This window comes from Setaria italica, chromosome I (assembly GCF_000263155.2).
Source record: "Setaria italica strain Yugu1 chromosome I, Setaria_italica_v2.0, whole genome shotgun sequence".
Lineage (NCBI taxonomy): Eukaryota > Viridiplantae > Streptophyta > Magnoliopsida > Poales > Poaceae > Setaria > Setaria italica.
Genome location: NC_028450.1, coordinates 7,055,123 through 7,081,156, shown reverse-complemented (window position 1 = coordinate 7,081,156; position 26,034 = coordinate 7,055,123). Strand labels below are relative to the sequence as shown.

The following is a 26,034-nucleotide window of genomic DNA, read 5'->3' as shown; positions in this document are numbered from 1 at the left end:
TGTTAATCACCCTGAACCTCTGGTTGTGACCAACTACACGCAAGAACATTGCAACTTGTTCTTCAACAGTGGCATGCATGCTGTCCATAACCAACTCTCTTGAACGAAATAAGTCACACAGTTGGAAAAAAAGGTACCTTTCTCATCCTTAGTAGGTTAACACAATGGATATCATCATATTCATAAATGAACATCAGATTCATAAATGAGTCTTAGGTTAGTTATTCTCTCTTGGTCCCTCTCTGCCATAGGTCCATAGGTAATGAACCGAGCATCCTGAGCTCTCCTCCTAAATCACATGAAAAACCATGAAGCCATTGCAGTAACCACAGCAACCGCCGCCCGGCGCCTAGCTTGGAAATCCATATCTACTAATACAATGCAATGTTCATTAGAATTGAGTACAAGCACTTGGGTCATGTTGTTAAGCAAGCAAACATTTAGAACTACATGTTATCCAAGACGCGGCTGCCACACCTGAGGGTCTCCTCCGGCGGCAAGGATTCATCATCGACCTAAGCACTTTGCTACGGGCGTGATTGGTTGCAAAGGAGTGAGACATACATGAATCGATAAATCCAATCAACAAGTATGAATAAACATAGATCCACATCACAAAAATATAGATCCAGATGCACACGAACAAAAGCACCGCACAGATCTGAGAATATAAGAACCTAGGGTTCATTGACGCCAAACAAAAACAGACGAATCAACAAATCAACGCGGGAGAGGGGAGGAACCAACGTTAGAGGAGGGGGAGATGTACCGTCACAGCACCGGAGGACAAACAGTAGACCGCCAGAGGACCTCGACCGCACCGGCGAACCAAGGTCGAACAAGGGGAGGGAGAGGAGAAGGCGCACCAGAGAAATGGAGGGGAGTGAAGGTAGTGGCACGAGAACGGGGAGGTAACCCTAGCCTCCCACGCCTTTATCCCTAGGACGGCGCCATCTCCCGCGCTCGCCCGAAATCTTCCCGCCAGCATCGTCCCATCCCGGCTCGCGAGCGAAGGTCGCCTCTGGGCGGACGGAGGGATGCGGGATGGAATAGGGAAAGTGAACGAGGGTGTGCGGCCGTTTCGTGCGGGGAGGCGAACCGAACTGGTGAGAGTGTACGAAACGGTTCTGGACGGTCCAACAGAAGCGCCCCTCCCAACTACCAATCACGCCCACCCGTGGTACACATACTGCAAGACTTTTTTATCAACATGCTTTTTTTTTTATCGACATGCGTGGAGGCACGCAGGTGTGCGCTTTTGGGGCGTGGGTGGCTGGCTCCACTTCGTTGACATGTTATTATCACCTTCTCTTCTTCGACCAGCTCACCCAGCTAGCATAATCGTCACAATTTGCTTGATTAACATGGACTTGGGCAGTTGGGCTGGGAGGTTAAGCTCCAAGTTGTGGGACACAGGCACGAGGAAGTCATGGATACTCCTCCTAGCTAGCCAGCCAAGCCGGCCAGCCAGATTCATTCCGACTACTAGAGGAGTCGGCAACTCGGACGCCGGAGCCACGCCTCACGCGTCTCTACCCGGCTAGCTCCCATTTTACATGTGCGGCTTTTCTCCGCCTGGGGATTCCTTGGAGAGTGCGGCTCCCAAGTCATGTCACATCACACGGTATCAACGAAACAGTGACGTGTAGGAGTGCTAGCATCCGTTCATCAGTATCTGTATCTTTAGGCAGGGAGGCAGGCATGTGCCACGCCATAATCAGAAGTCAGGTACAGCATTTTCTACAAAGGGAAAAAAAAAGTCAGATACGCCCAAAGATATAGCACATGCCGAGGTTAGATGCACGCGTCCAGTAGGGAAGCTGTAGTTTAGTCTTGACTGAAATCCTCGTCACATTCCTTATCAGTCCACCTAGCTCATACAAATACAATATATCCACAGAGGGAGGGAGAATGCCAAACTCCAGCGACGACCTAATGAACGGATTTAAAAACTCCATTTGTCTCACAGCGCACAAAATGTGACTTGTTTTCCACTCGGGTAATCTAGTGTGTACAGAGCACTGTGTTTGGTACAACAAGAGCAAACAGTAGAGTGATAGACCGACAATAAGAACACCTCGCAAGTTAAGCAAGCTTACATCCCGACAGTTGCTTTTCCCTGTACAAGTCAAGCACAGCAGGCTCATGAGATTTACGATCGCTCTAACCTCAAGAGCATCTTTACGAAAGCTGCATGCGTATTATGAACTTTCATCAGTTCCATGTACAATGTGCAGTTATTAGCTACAGGTCAGCGGCCACCTATTTACCTACTAGAAATTCTTTCTGGGAAAATTGTTGCTCACTCTTCACTAGCAAGAATACCCCCAAAAAAAAGGTATATTACACTAAAATGCACCCCCCAACCAACTACACCCTACAATCTCAAGAGATCATATGAAGGTCAGGTCCTTTGTCTTGTGAACATGAAACATAAATCTATTGTAGTTTTTGTCGTATGCATTTCACGGTTAGAAGAATATCTGCCTTTTGCTTGTGATCGGCACATGCCTTCTGCAGAATGCTAACTGAACTGATGCCATATGTACATTTGTACAGGAACTATAGACTCTTCTCTTTTACAATTGTTGCTGATGAGATAAACCTGCAGAGTTTTTAAATGATCCATTAATATTCCTAGCAGAAAAATGAAGGAAATACAACTGGACTGAATATAGTCAAAGCTCAGAACATGCAGTTCAACCTACATTTGTTACCATGAAAACTGAAACCTAGAAAGAGGGAAAAACAATGGTCCAGCAATAGTCAAACCTACATTTGTTACCATGAAACTGAAACCTATATTAGTCTAAACTAGCTAAATATTTTTCAACTACAGTAAGTACTTATAAAAACAAATAACCAAACATAGCCAAAAGCCAACTGCAGTAGGCATTCAAGTTAATATTTAGAGAAGTCAATAATTTCCCTCCCTTCAAAGGCCAAGTGTTAGAGTATATTTGGTAGTTGTAGATATACGTATCATAGACTACCATATATATCCGGGGGAGCCTTGCCCCCCAAGTCTCTGTACTCTAATATATACCGGCCGAGGCCTCAATGCAATACAATCCACCTTCCACCCATTAAAATGGATAATTTAAGGGTAATTGAATAACTGATGAATCACTTTGAACATTCTGCAAATTTGGTGAGATACAAAAAAGATCTGGAGGGGGAAAAAAAGGAAAGTGGTAAAAGGTACATAGATCAGAAAATGACTCACCTCTCATTTGAAACATGCAGCAAGGAGTTCTGGTATTGTTTTCATCTATACCACTAACCACCAATAGAAGGTTTTGCCTTGTGCCGTTGCATGGTGCTTTTACGAAGCAAAGGGTTTTCTATTGAGAATACAATCAAACTACCATCCTTGGTTCCTGCCAAGAAGCACTCCTCAGGAGTCACAACTAAAGAAGTTATTGTCTTCCCAGCTCCCTCATACCTCCAAACAACATCAAGGGAATGCATAGAGCGCAGAACAATTTGACCATGATCACCAGCACATACCATAAACTCACCACAGCAACTTAGCTCCATGCAACTGAGACGACTATTGGATTCTGACGAGGCAATATGCTTTCCATTTATGGAATACATGTGCAAGGAAAGGTCACTATCAGAGTATATCACTAGCCTACCATGCTGTGACGTTACCAGTTTTGACAAGCTAGCACCTGAGGGGTGTCGAATAGATCGAACATATGTCCCCTCACACAGTGTATGAAACATACAAGTTCCATCCTTAGACCCACTGATAACAATGTCTAATTCCGTGCTGACAAATATGCATGTGATAATATCATCATGACCACATAATATATGGGAAGGGCTTTCAATAATGACGTGATCCTTAGTTGATATGTCGTAATTTGCATTCCTTGATCGTTTGTCATTTGATCTTCCTCGGAATGCATACCAGATCATAACAGTTGTGTCATAACTTCCAGTGGCAATTACACTTCCATCAGATGAAACTGCACAAAATTATGTTGCCAGATGTCAGATAAAAATGGAAAGAAAGATTACACATATAAAGTTTTTTTAGCACAATATCCTTTCCATGTGTTAAGCCTACAGAGGAAAGCATATCGCGAATTTGGAAAGGCACATGCTCTAAACAATATTGACTAAGAGGCTAACACCATATATTAAAAGAAAACGGAGGGAGTTAATTTAGTTTACAGGTTTGAAGTTATGTTCAATATGCTATTGGTTTCCTAACAGTGAAAAAATGTGAAAAACTCAAATAAGACTGGCCTTTGGCATTGCAACTCCTAGCATTAAACAATACTATGTTACTACAACTGCTTAAAGCAAGAGCTTTTAGGAATTTAATTCAGAAATGTTACCTGCCACACAACTAACTACATCTTTATGTTGCCGGATGCTCTGCACAATTTTTCCATCGCTTAGAGAAATGATCTGGAAACTATTCTCCCAATTACCACACAGAATTAAGTAATTGTCACCATGAATTTGAACAGCTGCTAAGCATTGTCTTCCAAACTCAACATTTTCAGCTAAGGAAGTACCAATTTTCCTTGGAGAAATAACATCAGAACCAATTCCAAAGAAAGGTTCCTACAAGAAAAGGAACACAAAAGGTGAAAGGGAGTAAGTGGAACAAAACAATCCCGTCCTGAGATATTTGCAATTAGAAAGATACCAGTGATCCAGAAAATGTGAAGTTTCCACCAGACTGCAACTGTGTTGTTAACCAAAGCTTTACAGAGAGTATGAGCCCCTCGTTCAACAAGACAATATTTGAGTCCAACAAGCCAATGAATAACACAGATGAAGGGGTGATTGTGGTAGGGACAACAGAAGTCACTGTTATCGATTGTGGCGCAAAATATAGTGGATGCGCAATTGGTATAGGAGGACCTCTTCTTGGGTGTTTCTTCCGAAAAATTTGAATTGGTGTCTGTCCAAAATTTGCAATTTGGTCCTCAATAGCAGACTTTTGCAACATATCATCCATGTTCTCCAAATCAACCGCACCTTCATATGTTAAATAATAAAATATGTTTGCTGCCTGCTCCAAATAATGGATACAAAATTAGCAAGCTTAAGCGTGTGAATTGAGAACCCATGGGCGATAAGTTTCTGACAAAGTATGGTATATGTACCTCAACTGCAGGCTTGCCACGCTGCTTATAACCAAATATGAGATCAATCCAGTTATGTAGATTAGAGCTTACATATTCACTTTCAAGGGCTTCTCTATTGATATAAATAAATTCTTCTGGGGAGCCCTATATGCATCACACAAAAATTAACCAATAAGACATACTTCCTTTGGATGATATGGTGCAATTGCACCACCAAAATTTTGTATCTTCAGATGATAGCATCTTGTTGATTAATTAGAGTGGTAACACAAGTAGGTTCCTCAAAATAATTTCCTAATCATGTACTTCTACGACTTTTATAATTATATTGATATAGCCTGTTTATTGAATCTATGCTTAGCAATGGCTGATTGATAAGGTCCTGCTCGCCCTCCCTAAGAGGCTCTGAGCTTAAGGCTTATCTTCTGCTTAATCCCAATCCAATGCGCCAGGGCTCTTATATAATGAGCCGGCTTACAAAATCCCAACTAACTACAACTCTATCTCTAATCTAAATCTAAACTAACTAGCATCTCCTGGAGGAGGTGGACCCTTGTGCCTGCGGTGGAACTTCTTGCCAAAGAATTTGTCCACAACATATATCATGATAAAATATTAGCACCCTTAGTTGATAAATGCTGTCAAAAGTCGAAGATTTTTCAGTGGGACGTATCCCAATCCAAACATCAAAATCTCGCAGTAGCAAATTAAATGGCTAACATTCAAGGCATGACAGTATGAGACTATATGTAACGTAATTAAGGATCTTATTTAAATTTTCTGCTAAAATTTAGGATAGTATGATGCATAATCAATGTACAAAATAGCAGGCTATGGGATTTAGCATAGAGCTGTGCTCAACCGCTATAGCCCGCTAATTAGTATAACACTATTGTAGTGGCAGCTAGCATCAACCGCTATAGCCTCGCTATTTCGTACATTGTGCATTATGCAATTTGATTGCGGATCAGCATGCCGCCAGCTGGGTGGGCAAGAAAAGGATTTCATGCAGAATAAGATCTTGTAAATTCATATCCCAGCTGAAATATCATGCAAAATTACACACCAAGAAAAGTTCATTTTATAGTTTTTCTAAACTGAAGTTCTCGCATCTGAATATGGGGATATGTAACTATATGAAGACATCACTACATGACTATCAGGAACAAAAACTATTGTTACAATATAATTGTGTGTTACCAGAATATGAATAAAGCTGTAACAGTGTTTAGTACCAGATTGCTCCATGAACGAGAGCAAAATATTAATACTAACACATGCAAAAATAATGTATTACCTTTGCCCACGGAGGGAGACCAACATCACCTAAAGGTTCACCATCCTGCTTTATGCCAAGGTGATATGAATTTGAATTTTCAAGAAACTCAGGCATGTAAAAAAATTCAGGTATAAGCTCTTTGACATCACTTGTATTTGATAGGCAGTTCCTGTATGTGCTTTCAATGCTCTGAAACAGACGATCTGCATGATCAAACTTACCACCCTGTACAGAACATGTAAAAAAATGTTTTAGCTGGGGGTTTTTGAAACTCTGATGATAATGCATCATAGAAAAAACAAATTTCAAATCCACCTCTTTCAGTTATATGAAAACAACAATTCCAAGAAATATATTTAAGAATAAAAGCAAAAAGAACATATGAAGGCAGGGTGGGGACACAAGAATAACAGACAAACCTGAAGATTGCGGTGTAAAGCAGTAAAAGGCTCAAGCCTTAGAAGGTAATAAAGAACAATTCCCATGCTAGAGTAGTGGGATCCATAATAAAAACTGCAAGGAAAAGGAAATACATAGTTTGCTTAATGAGTGTCTAGGGCAAGATGGCACACACAAAACATGTTTGAAGGAATAAAATGAATTTGATCAGACCTTGGTATATCAGGATCAACAAAATTAAGATATCTATCTTCAAATGCCTGCATATAGCATATAGTTATTCAAAATTATCAGAGGGCACTACAGCTTAAGTGACAGTACTTCATAGGAGATGATCCTACCTTAAAGCGCTTTGCATCCAAGGCACCTACTGGTTTTGACAGGTCCCTAAAAGTAGATGATTTGTTAAAATCAAGCTTTTCTGAGGAGTAGTCGGCTATTATCCAAGGAAATGTAGGATATTGAGTTAAATCGTTGTAAGATCGTCCAGCAAGAGTGTTGAGAATCATAAGATACTCAAAGTTGCTTATTTCTCTTCTTCTCCAACTTTCTCTAGCACTCTCAGCCATTTCAAGTGCAACCTTTCTGTCAACAAAGGAGATCAAACTGTTCTTATCTCTGCTAGTTCCTTTGGGGAACAAAGCATCATTCCTCAGGGAAACCAAGAGAGACCCAACACTTTTAGCATCATTTTGGGAGGAAAAATTAAGAAATACTGGTGCATTTCCATCATCAAAGAATATCTCTGTAGCAGTATATTGTAGTAGGTAACGTGTCCAATGAACTGCTTTTATCTGTCAACAAGGAAAAAGAATGAGTCAAATTTGTGACTAGCCCGTACAATCAACACAAGGTCGCAAAAAATGAGAGAGAAAAGGAGACATACCCTGGTTATTTTCCACCTTCTATGGTGTTTGATTTTATTAGACTGATTTTTTATTTGAGTGTCACTAGATTCAGCAGCATTGCCTCGTCCTCCATCGAGATTGGCCTTCGGTTTTTCCAAACCTCCCATCTCATTCTTGGAGTCTGAATCTTTTCTATCTTGAAATCTATTGAAAACAGATGATCCACCAGTGCCTTCGACCAGAAATTCAAAAGAAAAATGCAGGGCATTTCGCGTGATAGTCAATTGCCCAGCTAATTTTCTTTTGGGTGTTACGAGAACACAATGGACCGATGATAGTACCTGGGAAATGAGAAAGAAATAAGGAAATTGAGGAAAGAACAACAAATACCCGCACATAAATTCTGCGAGAACATATTGAACATATTGAACCTATTTACCTCAATATAATCACTATCTCCACTGGTTGGACTTTCTTTTCTATTTTGAACAATAGCATGATAATCAGAGTCTGCAGAATCTGCAGTGTCACTAACAGGGTGGTTCTCTGGCGGGATAGTCTGGGGAGAATCACTCGTATCGTTGTTATCCTCAAATGATTCAGAATTGATGTCCCCTGTAATTCCACGTACTCCTTTTAAAAGTAAGTGCTTCAATTTTTCTGGTATCTTGGTACTACCAGATGGGTCAACAGTTGGGGCAGTATTCTCGTTACTAGATTTGGTGGATGATGGGTGACAAAGGCGTTCGTCAAACTTATAGTTACGTTTGAGTTTCAGTCGGCGCCGCCATTTATCTTCAGTCTTGTCAAGTTTCCAGTATGTCACAATATTATTTGGAAAAGGAGCAGCAGACCATGGTCCCCTCTCGTCACTCAAAGCACGGAGAATATGAATCCATTTGTCCTTTATGAAACATAAATCAGTTTGTATGTAAATTACTAAATAAAGCATGTTTGGTAAAAATGGACTGTTCATAACTTACTGCAACAATTTGCTGATCCTCGTCGAATGCCAGCTGGAAAGCTGCTTTTCTGTTGTCATCCGCAGAAATGGCAGCAGTCTTGGCAAACTGTATATCATCCTCAAAACTTTGCAGTCGTTCGTTGTCTTGAACTGAGCGTTCATCAAGTTTAGAATGGAGTTCCTGGAGCAGCTTCATGCGATCAATCGTTGCATCCTTCATGTACTTTACCTCATCAGTAGCCTGAGTAGCAGAAAACTGATTATGTCAGCAACAGCTTTGTTTCAGAACTATTTGCAAACTGAACAATAAAAAACCCTTCAGGGACTCAATAAAAATTCTCCCTCCAGCTAAATAAAGAAAAGATGAAATAGCACAGTTGGGAGCATAGTGACAATGCACGCCATATATCTGTTAAATGCTTGAGACATTTCTGAGAAGTACAAAATAGCTTCTGCATAGAACTAAACATGAAGACAAAGGACAAACCGCAGCGAGAACCCGGTCCTTTTGTACAAGATTGAGGACGAACCCAGCCTCCTTATTGCTATTTGCTTCAGTAGAATCATCTCTGCCCAACGTACTTGTTGCAAGCATAGACTTTCCATATATCACAGTTTCAAGAATCAAGTGCGACACAACCTGGAAACGTGCACCATCATCAAGTTCCCCATACTGGGATCTTACCCTTAGTAAAGACCTGCAGTAGTAAGTTACTAAACTGTCAAATTAACCATCATCGAGGGAATGATTACATATAACTAAGAGCACGAATCCTACCAAATTAAAAAATGCAGTCTGTTTTTGCACTGATCATCTTCAGAGATGAGATTGGGGAGCAATGATATAAATTGCTGAACACACTTGGATGCGTTTTCTAAGCCAGCTTTGCATAAATACATAATGATAAGGTGGAAGACAATTCTTGGAAACCTCTCCCCTCTTAGCATCATAGCTTTGTCAGCAATTTTGTTGGTCTTTCCACCTAATGCACTACTGATGCCTCCAGTTACAACTACAGCAGCCATTTCTGCAGCCGGGATATTGAGGGATTCTACCAATCCACGTGCCCTTTGCCCAATAGATGGGCCAGCTGCATTTGAACCTTTTGGTGTTAATCTGTTCTGTCCTTTGTCATTCAAATAGCACAAAAGTGTCCATATCTTGTCGAAATAACTCCACCAATCATCGCTTAACTTTTCTCCATTGACAAATAATGTATTACTCCATGGAAGACTGCAAAAAATGTAAATTGTAAATACAAAATACTCATAAGTACTAATATATGTGGCTCACAAACCATATCAGTGAAAAGAATATAAAAATGAATAAGAGGTAATAAAACTGCTTCAACTAGCAACACAACCAACATCAAATAAAAAGCAAATCAGTGAGAGTTAACTTCAGCAAGTGCAAACAGTTTGAGTGTTAAACCATCTCAACTGAACTGTTTGTTCCAAAATCCAGCAGCAAGACAAATTAACTGGTATTGCTGCAGCAATCGCTACCATAAGTACATGAACTGATATTACCAATGTTATGGCAGCTCTGTGCTGCAACAATTAATACTAGATGCAACCCACCCCAAAAAAAGAAAGTGTTATATTTCTCAACACGACTTGACACTGAATAACTCCTGAATGAAGCCTGCAACTGAATGACTACTGGATCTGAAGCCTGCAACTGAATAACTCCCGGATCTGAAGTTTGCAATTGAATTACTCCCAGATTCAAATCGTGCCACTGCAGAACTTGTCTACCTTATATTCAGTCACTTCACCAAACCAATTCGCTCCATGCCATCTCCATCATTCTAAATGTCAAGTAGGGTGTAAAATGACCATAATGTGTCCATGCCCCGCAGTCATAGGTTTTATTTGAGAAATTCAATGGTCACTATTTACTGGTCGCCTTCAAACACAACCTTCTATCATTTATGCAAAAACAACCAACCACAAATGACCTCTCAATTTCTTATTCCTGAGAATATGAAGAGCAAAATTGCTTTTCAAACCTCTATTTGATGGCTAAACTGATTCTGATGGCGTGAAAGAGATCCATTATGCAAATTAAAAGCATATTACAGGAGTGTGACTTATGCAGTAGCAAATTGCAGAGTGGGAAGTTATTTAGTGGCACGAACAGGATTTTCTAGAAAAAAAAAGATAGATAAATAAATAAATAAAGAGCCAGGATATAATAACCAGGAGTTTGGCGCATGATTTCCAGCAATTTGATCTTTAATGCCTTAGCAGAATTCAAGCATACAGATATTAACTCTTAGAAATATGTTCCATAGTATTATACTTGATACTACTTTCTCTGGTCACAAATATAGGTCCATCTAGATTTGTCCTAACTCCTGTGTCAAACTTTTTTAACTTTTACTAGCAATATCTGTAAAATATATTATCTTTAATTAAAAGAGTGTATAATAAAAGTAGTTTTCATAATGAATCTATGTCAATCCATATGAAATTTTAGATATTAATAGTCAAAGTTGACAAAGGTTTACTTAGGACAAACCTAGATGTGATCAGAGTAAGTAGCAATTTGTGTGTAGCTACAGAACCATTATATTACCTTGTAACTAGGTCATTGTTCTCAATATTCATAATTTCTACAACTGCCGAGTTAATGTCATCTTCCAGGGAATCATTAGATGATAATTGTGCAGACATGTCGAGCGAAGGAAACTGCAAAAGAGAAGTGTTGGATGAGTGAACAAGGACTGCACCTGAAAAAAGAACCATTTCAGTTTTGTACAAAGAATTGCTCAGACATACCAAGAGTTTAATTCCAATTTGGTCAACAAACAGTTCATGACTAAGGTTCAAAAGATACAAGATGTTATCACGGCATGGCTGAGAATTGAAAACATTTTCTTCGGAAGATGTCTCCAGAAGGCTTCCAATGAGATCTTCAAAAATGTCTCGTAGCAGACAGGAATTTGGTAACTGTCCCTGTAGATTAAGCATTATCCATTAAACAATCAGAAATGTAAGTAAAACAAAAGAATGTACTAAGATGCATATACAGAACTTCAACCTGCTCAATTTTCAGTAGAAGGAAATTTGTCGTGTCTTCCAGTTGATGCCAGCCACCTTTAACAGAGAATATGCAATAGGAGAGGACCAACGAATACATGTTCCTCACAAGAATCAGCTCATTAGTCTCCAAACCATTATCCTTGGCTACAGAATTCGATTTGTAGTTCCTAAATACATCAAGCTTCGCAGATGTCTCAAGCCAAGAGCTCCAACCATACTCCTGAAGAAATCATTATTATGAGCAACAAAAACCTGATTTCTCATGACCTAATGAAATAGTATTAGAAAGTACCATAAGGGATTCAACATTGGAAGGGTTTGAATCCAGCAAATCAAGAAGATCACTTAAAATCTTTGTACGTGCTGAAGCATCTTCACAAGATTGAATATATTTAAAAATGCAAACCAGAATCTGAGGTACAAAAAAAGGAGCCAAGCTCGCTGAAGTGCTGCTCCTATCTTTTAAAGCATCAGATTGGGAACGTTTCTGTAAAACCTGGACAGAAAATATGTCAGTTAATTTATTGAGGGTTTCAGTTAACATTGGAAGTCAGAGATAAGAGGATCTCATAGTATTATACTTACTACAAAATTTGGCAAATTACCTGTTTAGGACTGGCTCCACCAAGAAGGACATCAAAAAGACTAGCACATAAATGATCTGAAAGTGGAAATTTGAAAAGTCTTTCAGATATTGAATAGAAAAACAGTTGAGATGCTGCTGTTGTTCCTTTCCTTATATCTTCAGCAATAGATCTAGGTCGTCCTACAGGAAGGCCAAAAATTTTTGGTCCTTTTTTCTCAGATGGAACTCCAACCAATAGCTTTCCAAGAAGTTGAAGCCCCAATAGACGGATTGGCTCAAATTCCCTGGTGAACAAATGATGTAACTATTCGCATCCTCATATATTAACAGAAAAGTACGATAGAGAAAGAGAACAGGCATAAAAAGTTCTGCAATTGCATCTATAGAAAGGAATGACAGGAAATAAAGGCAAAATATTGTCCACCAGTATAGACCCTTTTTAAAACACTGGTCAATGGTAGTTGGAGACAGGGTTCAGTTTTTTTTTTTTAAAAAAAAAGAAAGTCTAAAAGAATTGCAATTTCATCGGTCCTAATGAGTAATCATGAGAGCAGAAACTCCCAGTCAAAGTGAGATCTAGATTGATTTCACGCTATACAGTGATGAGAAACTCTGTTTGCTTTTATCTAATAATCTGTAAGCAAACTTTGCACACTACCTCTTAAGAAGATTGATGAAAATGTAACAACCACCAAGTGAATTTACTTGCTCCAAGAAAGATGGTAGAAGTGAGTTCTGCGAAAGGGCACGGATAATCATATGAAGTATATCCTCAATGCATGCAACATCTTGACTTCTTTCAAGAAAGGAAACAAGAGCTTTGATATCGTGTTGAGAAACCTTTAGCCTGCAACAGATAATTATATTACCAATTAACTTCTTAATAATATGCATAAAAATGTTAGCGTTCGATATCCAAGGAAAATAGATTCAGAATTGTGTATAGGGCAGCATTTAAAATGGATTTGAACAGAAATTAGGGAGTGCTTGTGGAGTATGGAGAGAAAACACATAAGAGCATCTTTGATGAACAGTTGGAAATACTTTACTTTAAGCTCATTTCTGCCAGACTCAACAGGAGAAGTCGGATCTTGCGGATTTGTTCCATGCTTGGTCTCTCTCCGATCACCTTTTTGCTAACCAGCAAAGGCTTAGAGGACCTAGAATCTACCTTATCCGAATAGAACTGTCGTACAACATCAATGATCCTAGGGAGCCCACATAACATTGGTAAAAACTTCCCATCAGCTTCAAAATATTGTATCAGAAACAAATAAAGTTCCCTCTGTACTTCATAGGTTGCATATGCCCAGATATGTGGATTCAAGTAAAACTGCGAAAGAGCATCTTTCAATAGAACTTCTGACATGCCTGAAAAAGCAGATAAGCTACTTATATACACCCTTCCAAACAAATAGGAAAATGAGAGGGAGGGAGGGAGGGAGGGAGCACCAGAGTTCTTCAGAACAGTAAACATGTACTTCGATGCTGAAAGAGTCTTGAAATTTAGGAGCTGTGGTGATACAGATTGGAACAAGAAGCCTAAAATTGAGAATCCAGAAAGAAGATGCATCTGTTGCTGATTTGCTATATTTCCATCTAGAACAGAAGCAACAAGCTCAATAACTTGACCAGCCAATTCATCACTGGCAGCCGACTCTCCATTCTGAACCACAGCATCATCAAAGTGGACCAAAAGAGGGAAAAATACAGAGACGCCACCAACACAGTAAATTATTTCCTGCAGCAGACGCCGGGAGCATAACTTTGTCCCACCCATGGTGGTTGCCTCAAACTTACTCTTGTCAGGACCATCCAGTACAGATGACACATTAAACAATGTCCTATTGTTACTAGCCTGGAGAGAAGAAAAGGATAACTATTTAATTATCTAGTTCTGGCATTTTGTTGAAAAAATAGTACTCCTTAGATGATGCCTCAAACCTGTGCATTCAAGCCAAAAATCATCTTGGATGAAATGCCATCCCTTGCATCAAGTATTCCCTTGTACAGTGAGTCATCATTTGTAAGCAAGTTTTGATCACCAAGGAAAGAGTACATGTAACTTGGTCCAAGGTTATAAATGCCCCTTATTTGTTCAGGAGAGAGAGCATCAGAAAATGCATAAACTGGGCCCATTTGACCAGTAAAAGCAAAGGTGCTCTCAAAACCAAGAGAAGAAGGTTCTTCACCAATGGGCATCAATTCTGTACCGACACTGCAGCGAGTCATTACTTCATTTACTTTTGCATACCTGAAAGCAGCAAAAGAAAGACCAGAGTATACTATTAATAGGTTAGGGTATCACAAACATACCAAACTTAGTAAGCTTAGTTCTGATAATTGAAATACAATTGACTCACAACACAAATCATGTAGGAAAAAAGTGAGAATTTGACTTACCTGCACTTTTCACTTGATACTAGATCACCATCTACATAGCATCTCAGCTGGCTCCCTCCAGAGAAGGTTCTCCCGATTGTATGAGTAACGCAAAGGAATTTCCACTGCTTCGTAGGGAGGCTCAGAGGTAACAAAACACACTGATGCTTTGGACTGACAGACTGCAGAGCATGGGGAGGTGAGTTATATTAATACCAAAATCAAGATCCTAATTACTTGACAGTTGAAGTCATGCAGAGAGTTTAAGCCATATGTACATAGATGTGCAACCATGGGAAAGAAAGGTCCTTATGCGAAAAATGGCTGGAAATCTTAAACTGTATTGATAACTATTAGGTATGTATAGCCTGTGTTTGTATACTTGCCTTGTATACATGATTGTATTTTTTGTATACCAAGCCATGTTGGCTATATGTACAAGAGGTCACCTCCCTCATTGGGTTGGGTGTGTGGTGTTTTCCCATATTCTAACTCTCTACAGTAACACAGCTAAATAACTAGGATTAATAAATAGACAGCATATAGCATCTTAAAGAAGCACCAACCATCATGTTTTTTGTTAGAAATGTATAAATTTCAGGTGAAATCAACACTGAGTTTTTATAGATTAGTCAGTGGAATGTAGGACATTTCTTCAAATAGGTTGCTTAACTCAACAATGATTTGTCATGAGAATATAGACAAGATACCATTAAATTGCACCCAATTCCATTGTCACTTGCAAGCTGGCTATCAAATTAATCCTTTGGTTGTTTGCATTAGAAATTGTTTCACTTGCCAAAGAATTTTTTGACTTAGGATAAATCATAGTTGATAAAAGAAAAGGAGCACTAGCAAAATAGGACAAAAAGCAAACGTAGGCAGGAGGCAAAAATTACCTCATAGATTAGAGTATTTTTCCCAAGCATAGCTAAACATCCTTTTCCATTTTCAGTGAAGAAGGAGAAAAGGCCCATCATACCCTTCTCAGGGAATTTTTCCACCCTTAACCAGCAGCAAAAGGATAAACCTTTGTTGTAAGGCCATTGAACTGGTGACTTTATTTCAATACCCTGTTGGTGATGGGAAGTACAAGGAATCATACAAAGTAATGCAAAATAAGACAAAGGTATGACAAAAAAATAGTCCTTTCAAAATTATCAGAAAGAAAATATTACCAAAATGGCTTATAGTAAAATAAAATCAACATAACTTACAGAGTCATGACCGCTAAACTCAAAGAAAGCTTCAGGCCCCTTTTCCTTGAGCATGTGACTAACACTTGTCAAAAGCAACGAACCATGCTTCTGCTTTGCAACAATCTCCTCACCACGCAGGAGAGCAAAAAATTTTCGAATATCCTTTCCACTAATACTGTGTCCACCAATGATCTGAATTAGCTCCGCAATTTTGATTACAATGTCATCCCCTTCCTCTACTGAAAACCAATCAAGAAGGAAACTAAGTAGCCCTGCTCTGAAACAAGCAGTTCTATTTGTAATGGACCCCTTGAGCAACTGTTGTAAGACCATAAGCCCATAATGCTGAAGTGAAGTGCTGCTCTGCCAATTGGAAATCACCAATTTACATATATGTACCATAAATGGAAAGTATCAACAGCACGTGTGCACATGCGCGCGCGTGCACAGAGAGAAAGAGAGGCAGACCTTTTGCAGAACATTTAGTAATAGCATAATGACATCTTCATTCTGATGAAAAAGAGAGCAGAATCAGGTAAAAAAAATAGATAACAGAATGAAATACAATGGGGTAAAATTGAATGAAGCAAATCAGTTAAAATCACGCCATTCCTCACCTTTATTGTTGTTTTTTCATTTATGTCAAATGCCCCATCAACAAGCATGTCAAGTAGGGCATCCAGGAGTTTAGGACTTGGAATCCATTTACAGAAGTCCAATAGCAAGCTTTGCAATGTTTGATAACCTGCACCGACCAGCAATCTGAAGGCAGCCTGGATAAGACAAACCAGGATTTTAAAATCACCACCAAGCAAATAACAGCATTAATAAAGAATTGTAGAGACCGATATCCAGACTAACTGTCCTGTTTGCAAAAATATCCAATCAGAGGGGTGCTCTCTTGCCCGTGCATGGTCAAGGAGGGAGCCCACGCCAAACAAGTTACAGTCTGGGCCATCCTAGATGTGCGTCTGCACACTGGGGCTGGAAGCTGACAACTGCGGTACAATGAGGAGAGAAGAGAACATAGCAGAAGCCGAGGAATGCAGGGACAGCAGCAAAGTGAGGAGACCCATGGGTCTAATGGATTTTCAACTCATTTCAACCCAACCTATGCATCAGTTTGTTTCATGGTTTCGGTTGGGCTGGGACTGGTGTACACACCCCTAGTCTATGCCTATATAGAGTAGTGTACTTTCCATTGTGCCAGTGGGCCCATGAACGATACCACATCAGCTGAAGTACCAGGTGGATATCACCAATGTGTGAACAGTACTGCTGCAGCACCTAATAGTGCTGGTACACAAATGCAGGGATTAAGTTCCAACACTAATCCAGAAGGATATCCAGGAAAACAGAATGGTACAGGTGGCTACCCAGGAATAACCAAAATGGTAGTACCAGCCTTCCAAGTGCTGGCCTACTCCAGTTTTTGTAAGACATGCATGAACTGTAGCCAAATATTTTGTTACCTTTGACTCATCATTTTCAGCAAGTAAAGCAGTCAATGTCTGAAGGACATTAAGGACCAAATGCTCCCCAACTGCTTCATTAAAAGTTCCATTCAACAAAGAGACTATATGCAGGAAGCACTCCCCATCACGAAACAGATTTTGATAATACTGCCAAAATATAATGGTAAAAAATAAATGAAACTGAAAGGAATGATTAGAGGAGAAATACCAAAATACGTAAGTACTGGGAGCACATCCATCTTTAAAAGAGAAGAAAAAACATACCGCACGATCTATCATTATGATCTCTCTCATGTTAACTAATAGATCAATCGACAATTCTGCAAAACCCTTTTCATTTTCTTTTACGCGAGTGAAAGTCTCGAGATATTTGGAGCATAGATGCATCTTTGCTGCATGGTCTTGCGCTGATGATGGAGGTAACTGATTGCAAAAAACAACAGGAGAAGCTCTAAGTTCCAGATGTTAGTATCATGAGCAATATAAGGAAAGAGGGTGAATAAAACCTACCCTAAATAAAGCAAGTACTTGCTCCACTATGTGCTTCCTGAGGTATTCTTCTTGGAACAAGTCAAATAAACACTCAATACAATTGGCATTATGTAAAACTGCAATCCTACCAATGTCAGATATTGTGACATAATCCTTGAAAAGGTTGAAAGCCAATTCCACAAATGTACAAGCATTCTTAATCCTCTCATCTGAAGAAGCCGTCAGAACATTTCTGGATTGAGAACCATTTTGATCTAAATCATCTTGGGGATGGGACAGCTTCCTTACTTCTTGCGCTTGAAGGCATGCAGCCTTCAGGACTCTAGTAAGCACATTGATTGACTTGAAAGAAGCTAGAGTTTGTTCAGTTGCAAGTTGTAGGATAACATGAAAGCTCTTAACAATCGCACCGGCCAATCCAGGATCATAGGTACAATGTTCAAGTGCACCTAACAATGCTGAGCATTCTGGCTACAAACAAAACAAGATTATTTTAAAGAGAAGGTGCAAACAGAAAAGGATGGCACTATTCAATTTAATGTAAAATAAGCAATGCCTTAGCTAAGGCAGGAGAAAATTCGTCTTACCAGGTTATTTGAGTTTTCATTGAGTGTTGCAGCAAACTCCAAGAAGGAAATAGCTTCAGCTTGAAGAATGTTGACGTCAGTTTCATTGAAGCTTTTCGAATCAGTTGATTTGGGAGCATCAATAAGTTGATCATTCCATGTCTCATGAATGATCTGATGAATATAGTTCACAGATGACCCAAAGTAGAAAAATTTCTCTGAGAATATCAGATCCCAGAGACCCTCCTCTCGAAAAGATTTAAGTAGAGCTGGTGCTGAAATGAGAACCTTCCTAAACGTGCAAAGCATGTAATGCTGCAAAGTGTTTGCTAAAATCCTGGAGCAATAGTCAACAAAAAAATCATCAGCAAAAGAAATTTATTAACAAAATGGTCTCATTAAAACATATAGATGTTCAATCACTTGAAAAGGCCTAAGAAGGATATTTCATGCAGAAACTGATGCTGTTTGTAACAAGAAAAAAACATGATAGCCAGAATAATGAATAGTTTAAAAGGTGAAATGAATTGAAAGCACATAATAACAAACCAGCAACTAATTAAAATATTGCTCAAATAGTACCACTTCCTTCATTGCCATCAAAAATTCTTCAACTCCCTTCATTGCCACTACTTTAATTTTCCAATTCCTTCACTGCCATTACCGTCCATCGCCGTTAAGTTACTTCTGGCTGACAAGACGAGCCCATAATCTAAACAGAAATTTGTCAGCTTTTACAATGGCTAGACTACCCCTGTTCCACTGATAACATGGGCCCGCGTCTGGCCAGCTTATCTGCTGCCGTCTCTTCCATTTGCCTCCACGCACTAGCGATAGCTACAGAAGCGCTACTGTCCGGCCACCCCCACTGCCATCTACACGTGCAGGCCTCCTGCTGCCGTCCGCCGCACGAGGGTTGCGGCCCCACCCTCATCCACCTGCGCGGGCCCGCCGCCCTCATCCGCCTGTGCAACCGGGAGCTCGCCAGCCTCCGCGGCACCCGTGCGGCGCTCGAGGACACGGACGGCTTCAACGGGGTGCGTGGGTGGACACACGGGGTGCGTGGGGGGACACACGGGGTGCGTGGGCGGACACACGGGGCTCGCAGGCGGGCGGCAGCGGTGGGGCGCCGTGCCGGCCATCGGTGTTGCGGCCCCCTCCATTCTTGCCTGTTCCCAGTTCCGGCGGTCAATGAAATCACATCTCCTGATGCGGCACTCCAATCACGGGGGTGAGATTGAAAAATCAGATCACTGGTTCTTCAATCGTTGGCATTCCGAATTTTTTAACGTACCTTGCAGATTCTTTTGGTTCGGTTGTGGACCTGATGCTGCTAAAAAGAACAAAACATTGAGAGAAGCATAGACCTACCATTGTTGCTCACCTGAGAAAGAAAGCAAATTTCACTCCATTCTACTGGGAGGGGTATAATTGTCTTTTCCATTGAAGATAACAGCAACTTAACAGCTAGTGGACGGTTATGACAGTGAAGGAATTGGAAAATTGAAGTAGTGGCAGTGAAGGGAGTTGAAGAATTTTGATGGCAATGAAGGAAGTGGTATAATTTTCAATGGCAATGAGGGAATTTGCTCAATTAGATACCAGAATATAAAAATTGAAAATTGTTAAAAATTGTTAATATCTAATGTGAAGCCAAATGCACACAATCATGATAGGTTGCACATAACGGAGTGAAGAACCATAATTCATCAATAAAAACAACAAAGCTTTTAAGTCCCAAGCAAGGTGGGGTAGGTTACATATGCATCAAGTCAACAAAATGATATATCAAACCAAAGGAGAGGGAATTCACCTTATATGGTTAGGCAATTCAGTTTCACTAGCACAAGCTTTGATGCACGGGAAAACTGTCGAAAGAACCTTTATAATCCACCTTGCACATTGTTCCCAGTATGCCAATGAGATGGATAGCGAAATTTGGCTAACATCAGCTGGAGCAGGGCAGTACTTGATCTCTTTGGGAGGAAGAAGAAAAGAGCAAAGTGCTATGCTTAATTTTACCGAATACTCATTCCATTCTGACGCATCAAGAATATCTACAGGATTTGAGATAGATTCTAATGTTGGTGAAGGCCCAGTGCTTTCTTTATCAAGTTTCAGGCTGGCTTGAGGATCAAGAAACTTTTGCTGATGAAACTCCTGAAGCATAAATGCAGGCCAACAGATGCTGTTGGCGAATTTATGTATCCGCCCATTTTCACACAAGAATTGCAAATTATTGACATTACCAAAACTGGACAAACAGTCAAGGACACAAGAAAGACAAATCATGCAACAGAGTATGCAACAAATTTCCAACAATATACTAAGTTCTGACCAAAATAGTGACATCAAAATTAAAAGTTAGCCCTATCAATATGCGGTTGTCAGACAAGATGGTATTGCCAAATGTTTAGTTAGGCAGATGACTAATCGAATTTAATTGCGAAGATACATGTTCATATAGTCATGTATACTTATAATTTAGTAATCACCTTTTACAAATAAGTTGTATAAATAATCATCAATTACAATTTACATTATGTAGTTTACGCTTCATCTCATATGAAACATATGGTGCATATCATTCAACAACATTATAAACACCTAATCGTAAAAGAACACTGACAATTGTTCATGTAGTGTAATATTTCAAGACGCTGCCTCATACGTGACTGTTTACCTACTTATCAACGACTAATCAGCCAATGCAACAATTTTTTACAAAATTCTCCAACCCATGATCCATGGATGTCAGCATATTCAGTAGATTGTCTATCATAGCTCCAAAATTCAAGAATATTTAAAAAACACAAAACTAGCCAAATGCACTCATTTCTGTACTAAAAATGCTGGAACAGGATACACTGCCTCCCTCAGAATTTCCAAAGATAGTATCTGGAGCCGGAGAATGCCACGCCTGCAAAGAGATGCTATATAAGATCAAAGAACAAAACAGATAGGATCAGATATATTTGGCAGGTTATCTCCGGCAGATTGCTGTTACAGTTCACCATCAACTTATAATGGCAAAAGCACCTGCCGGATGTTATCATTATTATTGAACCATAGCCCTTCCGCCAAAGAGGAAATGCAGTTGTTTTACTCTAAAATACGCCCTCCGATAGAAATAAGTAAGTTTATGGAATAGTCAAATTTTTTAAACTTTAACTTTGAGTGCTGTTTTTCTTATGCATATTTAGATTGGATATGTGAAAATGATATTTGCATATTTTCCCCCAAAATAAAAAATACACACATATGCTAAACTAACTAGATATTAGTGGTTAAAGTTGCATTTTGGCAACCATGTAGATTGCAAAATGTCACTGTTTCTGACTGAGGCAGCAGTGAAATGACAACAGCGTTCTAGAGGAGAGACTATGGAATGTGTAATTTTGTATCAATTATAGAGGAATTAATCATGATGTCTGGCAGAACTGCTAAAATGAATGAAAATGAAACCATAACCACAACAAAGGGACAGAACTACAATACTTCCTAGGGAACTGTGTAGAAAGGGGAACTTGAGATCTAAATCCTTAGGATTTAGGACAAAATAAACTAGATCCTAAAAGAGGCTCCGGAATGGTGGCTTTTAGTCCTTGAGAAGTACATTCATAGCCTATCTAATTTTGTTTCTTTTTTCCTTCTCATCAATTGTAATTACTGCCCTTGCCCAATATTCCAAGCTTCAGGACCTCCTACATCAAAGGACTGGCTTTGCCACTGATGAAACACATACCTTTCATCACTGGGAACAAAAGACTGCTTTGAGACTGAAAATTTGCTTGATGGCAGTCCAAGCCCATCTAATAGAACCTCCAGTCCTCCTATACTTCTGAAATGATTTTGTGCACGAGTATTTTCAGATATAGTTGATCTTAGAGAGTACAAAGTTATGAAGTGGAGTGACAGATCAGTCCACTGCTCTTTTAAATTCAGTCTTCGAATAACCCTTAGGAGTTCTGCAAGAAAAAAAAAACCACATTTTAAGACAATCATGATGCAAAATGTGGGTTAAATGATATAACAAGAGGACAATTCATTGGAACAATTTTCTTGTATGCACTGGCATCTGATGCACATAGAAAAACCATGCTTCTACCTTGATACTGAAAACTACTATATGCACACATTTATATTGCCAAGGAACTTTATAGTCTAAGTATGTTTATAAAGACTTCTCCAAATGGGAGTATGTCTCTAGAAAATATGCAATGCACCTGAAACTATCAGCAAACAACTTTGAGTAAATTGGATGTGTACTGTGATTCAGGAGTTACTTGACAAGCACAAGTGCTACAATGATACTATCATCATACACAAACATTGAAAAGATAACTTTACCTACTAACCAATTGACACCACCAGCTTCCATAACTGAAACAATGGCCTTTTTCTGCCAATTTTTATCAGAAACCATGTTTTTTGAAGTACTTGGACCAACTGTGGCCAAATAATTGCTTGATAGGGCATGCCTGGAGCTGTTTAGAAACTGTGAAATCCTTGTTGTAGTTGGCTCCAGATCCATGAAGTTTGAAATTACTGTAACAATGTACACAAGCACCTTTTGCATCGTCCTCATGTTCTCTACAGTTTTATTCGACAGCTGTTCGTCTGCGGCAAGCAAGCTGGTCAAGGTCTTCAGCTTTACAACAGCGGCTGAATATATGAGAGTAAAATTCAGTTAAGACAAGATCCATAACAAAAGTAAATATATATCAGCTATCATAGTCTTCGCTACAACAGTGAAATTGTCATCAAAGAAAGAAGAGAAAAGGAAATGAATCTAGAAATATTAATATTTTGATATTATAGTCAAGTAAAGAGAGTGTGTACCTTTCAAAAGAGCAGTGACCTTCTGCACACCTCCATAATAACTAAATACTCTACAGTTATGCACTGAGCGGGTAACAATTGTCAAGCACTCTAGAACTGTCAGTCCTTCAGTGTTTAATCCCAGGTCACCCAATAACTCTGAGATATTAGCAGAGGATTCTGGACAGCTGCTGCCTGATAATCCAGGAAAAACAAGTCAGATCCCAATTTATCAGTGTAGTTGCCAAACCTAATAAACCACTGAATAACAAACACATGTCACAATTACAATCATGCATTGCTAAATCTGATATCAAAGAATGCAACCGATATAAACCAATACAAGCAGAATGTGTTTCCTCATCAGAAGGAGCAGAAAATATTCAACAAAAAAAAAGATAAGAGTTGGATTAAGTTTATTTACTCAAGCTGCTTATCAGAACTGGAATGTTAGTGCCCTTAGACATTTAGACTATCTACAACCAAGGTTTACGAGGTAACTGTAAATCCAAGGTTCCAATAATTACAGGTCATCCCTGCATTCAGCAAAAACAAGTCGGCATTTAGCTGATTTCCAGAGCCCTTCATATAAGTTCTGCCAGCTTGAGGGTATTTCGCAAGCATCAATGAAAGCACACACCTAACTTTTAATCGTATGAGTATTCCATTTCTATATAATACTGATGTAGTTACGATAAACTGCTGCTTAAGTCAATGATATCTAAAGCTGGGCAAGATGTTATGCTCCTTTCTTAGAACTGTGGTCATCTCAAATAACTCAGTCAGAACAATATGAAGAGATCATAACAGACATATGAATGGTAGCTTAAAATGGTGCAGCTGTAGTGTTAGGTGCAAACCTCAAAAGTTATATCATATAATATAAGAAATGTAGAAATGAGAACTATTGTTTGTTCAATAGATCCACTTACTTTCAGTGATCGATGAAGTTATTTGAGAAATTTCTTGAATGAGAATAAGGATGACCTCAGAAGGATGACCAGTAGAGCATCCTAAAACTGTATCATCTGATAATGATTCTTGATCAACTGATTGCTCAATATGGCCTGGCTCCCAATCTTTAAATGCTTTTATAAAATGCATGGCAAATATTTGCAGGGATTTCTTCTTTTCAGCCTACGAAATTGTTAACAAAGAAATGAGGAAACATGATCTAACTTTGAAAAAGGAAGTGCTTCCCACAAAAATGCTACAGAAGCCTAATAATATGGTAGTACCTATATTTATGCTAAAAGTGCAGAAGGCTTGTAGTTCCATACTTAAGTAAGCTATATGGTCTAAAAAAATTAATTTATTGAGTATTCATGGTCTTTGATTTTTTTTCCTCCTGTCCTTATACAGGATACTAAGTGAGGAAACTAGTCAAAATTGCTCACTCAACAAAGTTATCTTATGTGGAATTGTTGAAAGAAAGGAAGAAGTACATTGATTGACACAAGTGTTACACCGAAATCAGGACATTTCAGCTGATTTTTTTTTAAATGCTACAGACAGGTACCTTGTCAATGGCATTCTCGTACTTCTGCCAAAGTGCATTCAGAACTCCTTCCTCACCACTGTCACTGGAATCACATAACACAGGAATACAGGATTAAGAGAGAAATAAGCATACCCCAGATAGTGTCAGTTCACCGCGATGTAACCTTGGGGGAAAAACACAACCAAAAAGTATCAACAGAACTTAGTTATTTATCTCTTATTCTAAAATCTCAGTAGTAGAAGCTCGTAATCGGTGTTCATAGATGTAGCAAGCCAGGGTAATCCACTTGACCACCCAACTGCCTGATTCAACGCATCCTCCATTATGTGCTAGAGACTAGAGAGGATACTTTTATAATATATGCATAACTGTCAAGCACACTGACATGGAGGAAACTAACCAACACAGCATTATCCTGCTACAGTTAAACCAGTAAGCATTCAACATATTTAGCTGATTCCATCAGCAAGAGGCTGATACCTCGAACTAGGAAATGCAACGGAAGCATCGATGCTTAGCTGAAAGGTGCAAAGCACACAAGCAGACTAGAAAATGCAGCAACAAACTCGAACTCACTGGTGCGCGCGCTAACAAATGCTGGCCCAACACCACGGGTTCAAACAAGCAAGTCGCATTGCCCACGGCACTCGCAGTTACCTGAAGCGGACCCTGGGGGACGGCGGGGCGGCGACCCTGTCCGCGGAGGGGGACCCGGTGCCTCCTCGGTCCCCGCCCCCGCGGGAGCCGCCGCTGCCGCCAGCACCCGGCGAGGCGGGCGACGACTTGCGGAGGAGATCGGCGACGCCCTTGACGATGTTCATCGCTCCCGATCCGGCGCTAGCAGCAGCGGCAGCGGCAGCGGCAGGAGCGCATCACCGCCGCGGCGAGGACGACGACGCGACAGCGCGAGGCGAGCCCGCAGGATTCGATTCGAATCCAACCCAGCCCGACCCGATCCCCAGGTAGTGACAGAAGAAGTGGAGAGGGCGAGCGAGATCGCGTGAGGGGAATTGCAAAGGAAAAAAAATGCTCCGGGTTTTCTTCGACTAGCGAGCGAGTTTTTTTTTTAATTAACAGTCGGATCGAGGAGGGGTGCGTGGGGAGAGGAGGGATCTGGAATTCTGCAACTCTGCAAGGGAGGAGGCAGTGGCGGGATTGCTCCTCAGGAGGAGAGAAGTTCAGGGGGGTAATTAGAATGAAGTATTTGTAGGGGCTTTTATCATAAAATAGCCCGTTGAGGTGAGCCGTCAGACCTTTTCTTTCTTATGCGTTTTTTTGTTCTGGGAACCCTATGGAACCAAACTATTCTTATTGTGGGATTGCAGAGTTGACCGGCGGTTGCGGGTGTCAGTGACAGTGA

General features: G+C 39.9%; 1 protein-coding gene across 2 annotated transcripts; it reads right to left on the bottom strand.

The window, feature by feature from the left end:
- Nucleotides 1-2,151: 2,151 nt before the first annotated feature.
- Nucleotides 2,152-25,756, bottom strand: LOC101763291 (BEACH domain-containing protein B). 2 transcript variants are annotated; one of them, XM_004951807.3, is made up of 40 exons: nt 25,332-25,756; nt 24,693-24,756; nt 24,106-24,310; nt 23,195-23,368; nt 22,703-23,017; nt 22,098-22,320; nt 21,219-21,272; nt 20,166-20,606; nt 18,374-18,689; nt 17,805-18,257; nt 17,559-17,717; nt 17,292-17,441; nt 16,437-16,592; nt 16,288-16,329; nt 15,838-16,182; nt 15,520-15,693; nt 14,642-14,802; nt 14,183-14,492; nt 13,691-14,096; nt 13,288-13,609; nt 12,897-13,085; nt 12,258-12,522; nt 11,945-12,148; nt 11,651-11,872; nt 11,389-11,565; nt 11,186-11,298; nt 9,383-9,838; nt 9,092-9,302; nt 8,624-8,845; nt 8,080-8,544; nt 7,679-7,981; nt 7,134-7,586; nt 7,006-7,052; nt 6,813-6,906; nt 6,412-6,618; nt 5,133-5,258; nt 4,670-5,038; nt 4,353-4,584; nt 3,227-3,977; nt 2,152-2,605 (listed from the first exon to the last, which is right to left on the bottom strand). In XM_004951807.3, exons 1-39 carry the CDS (start codon nt 25,493-25,495, stop codon nt 3,280-3,282), a joined length of 9,687 nt encoding a protein of 3,228 aa, XP_004951864.1. In that variant the 5' UTR covers nt 25,496-25,756; the 3' UTR covers nt 2,152-2,605; nt 3,227-3,279. The 2 variants fall into 2 exon arrangements, with proteins under 2 accessions (XP_004951864.1, XP_022682626.1); XM_022826891.1 differs by lacking the exons at nt 23,195-23,368; nt 24,106-24,310; nt 24,693-24,756; nt 25,332-25,756 and having other exon boundaries at nt 22,711-22,975.
- Between the last annotated feature and the right edge of the window lie 278 nt (nt 25,757-26,034).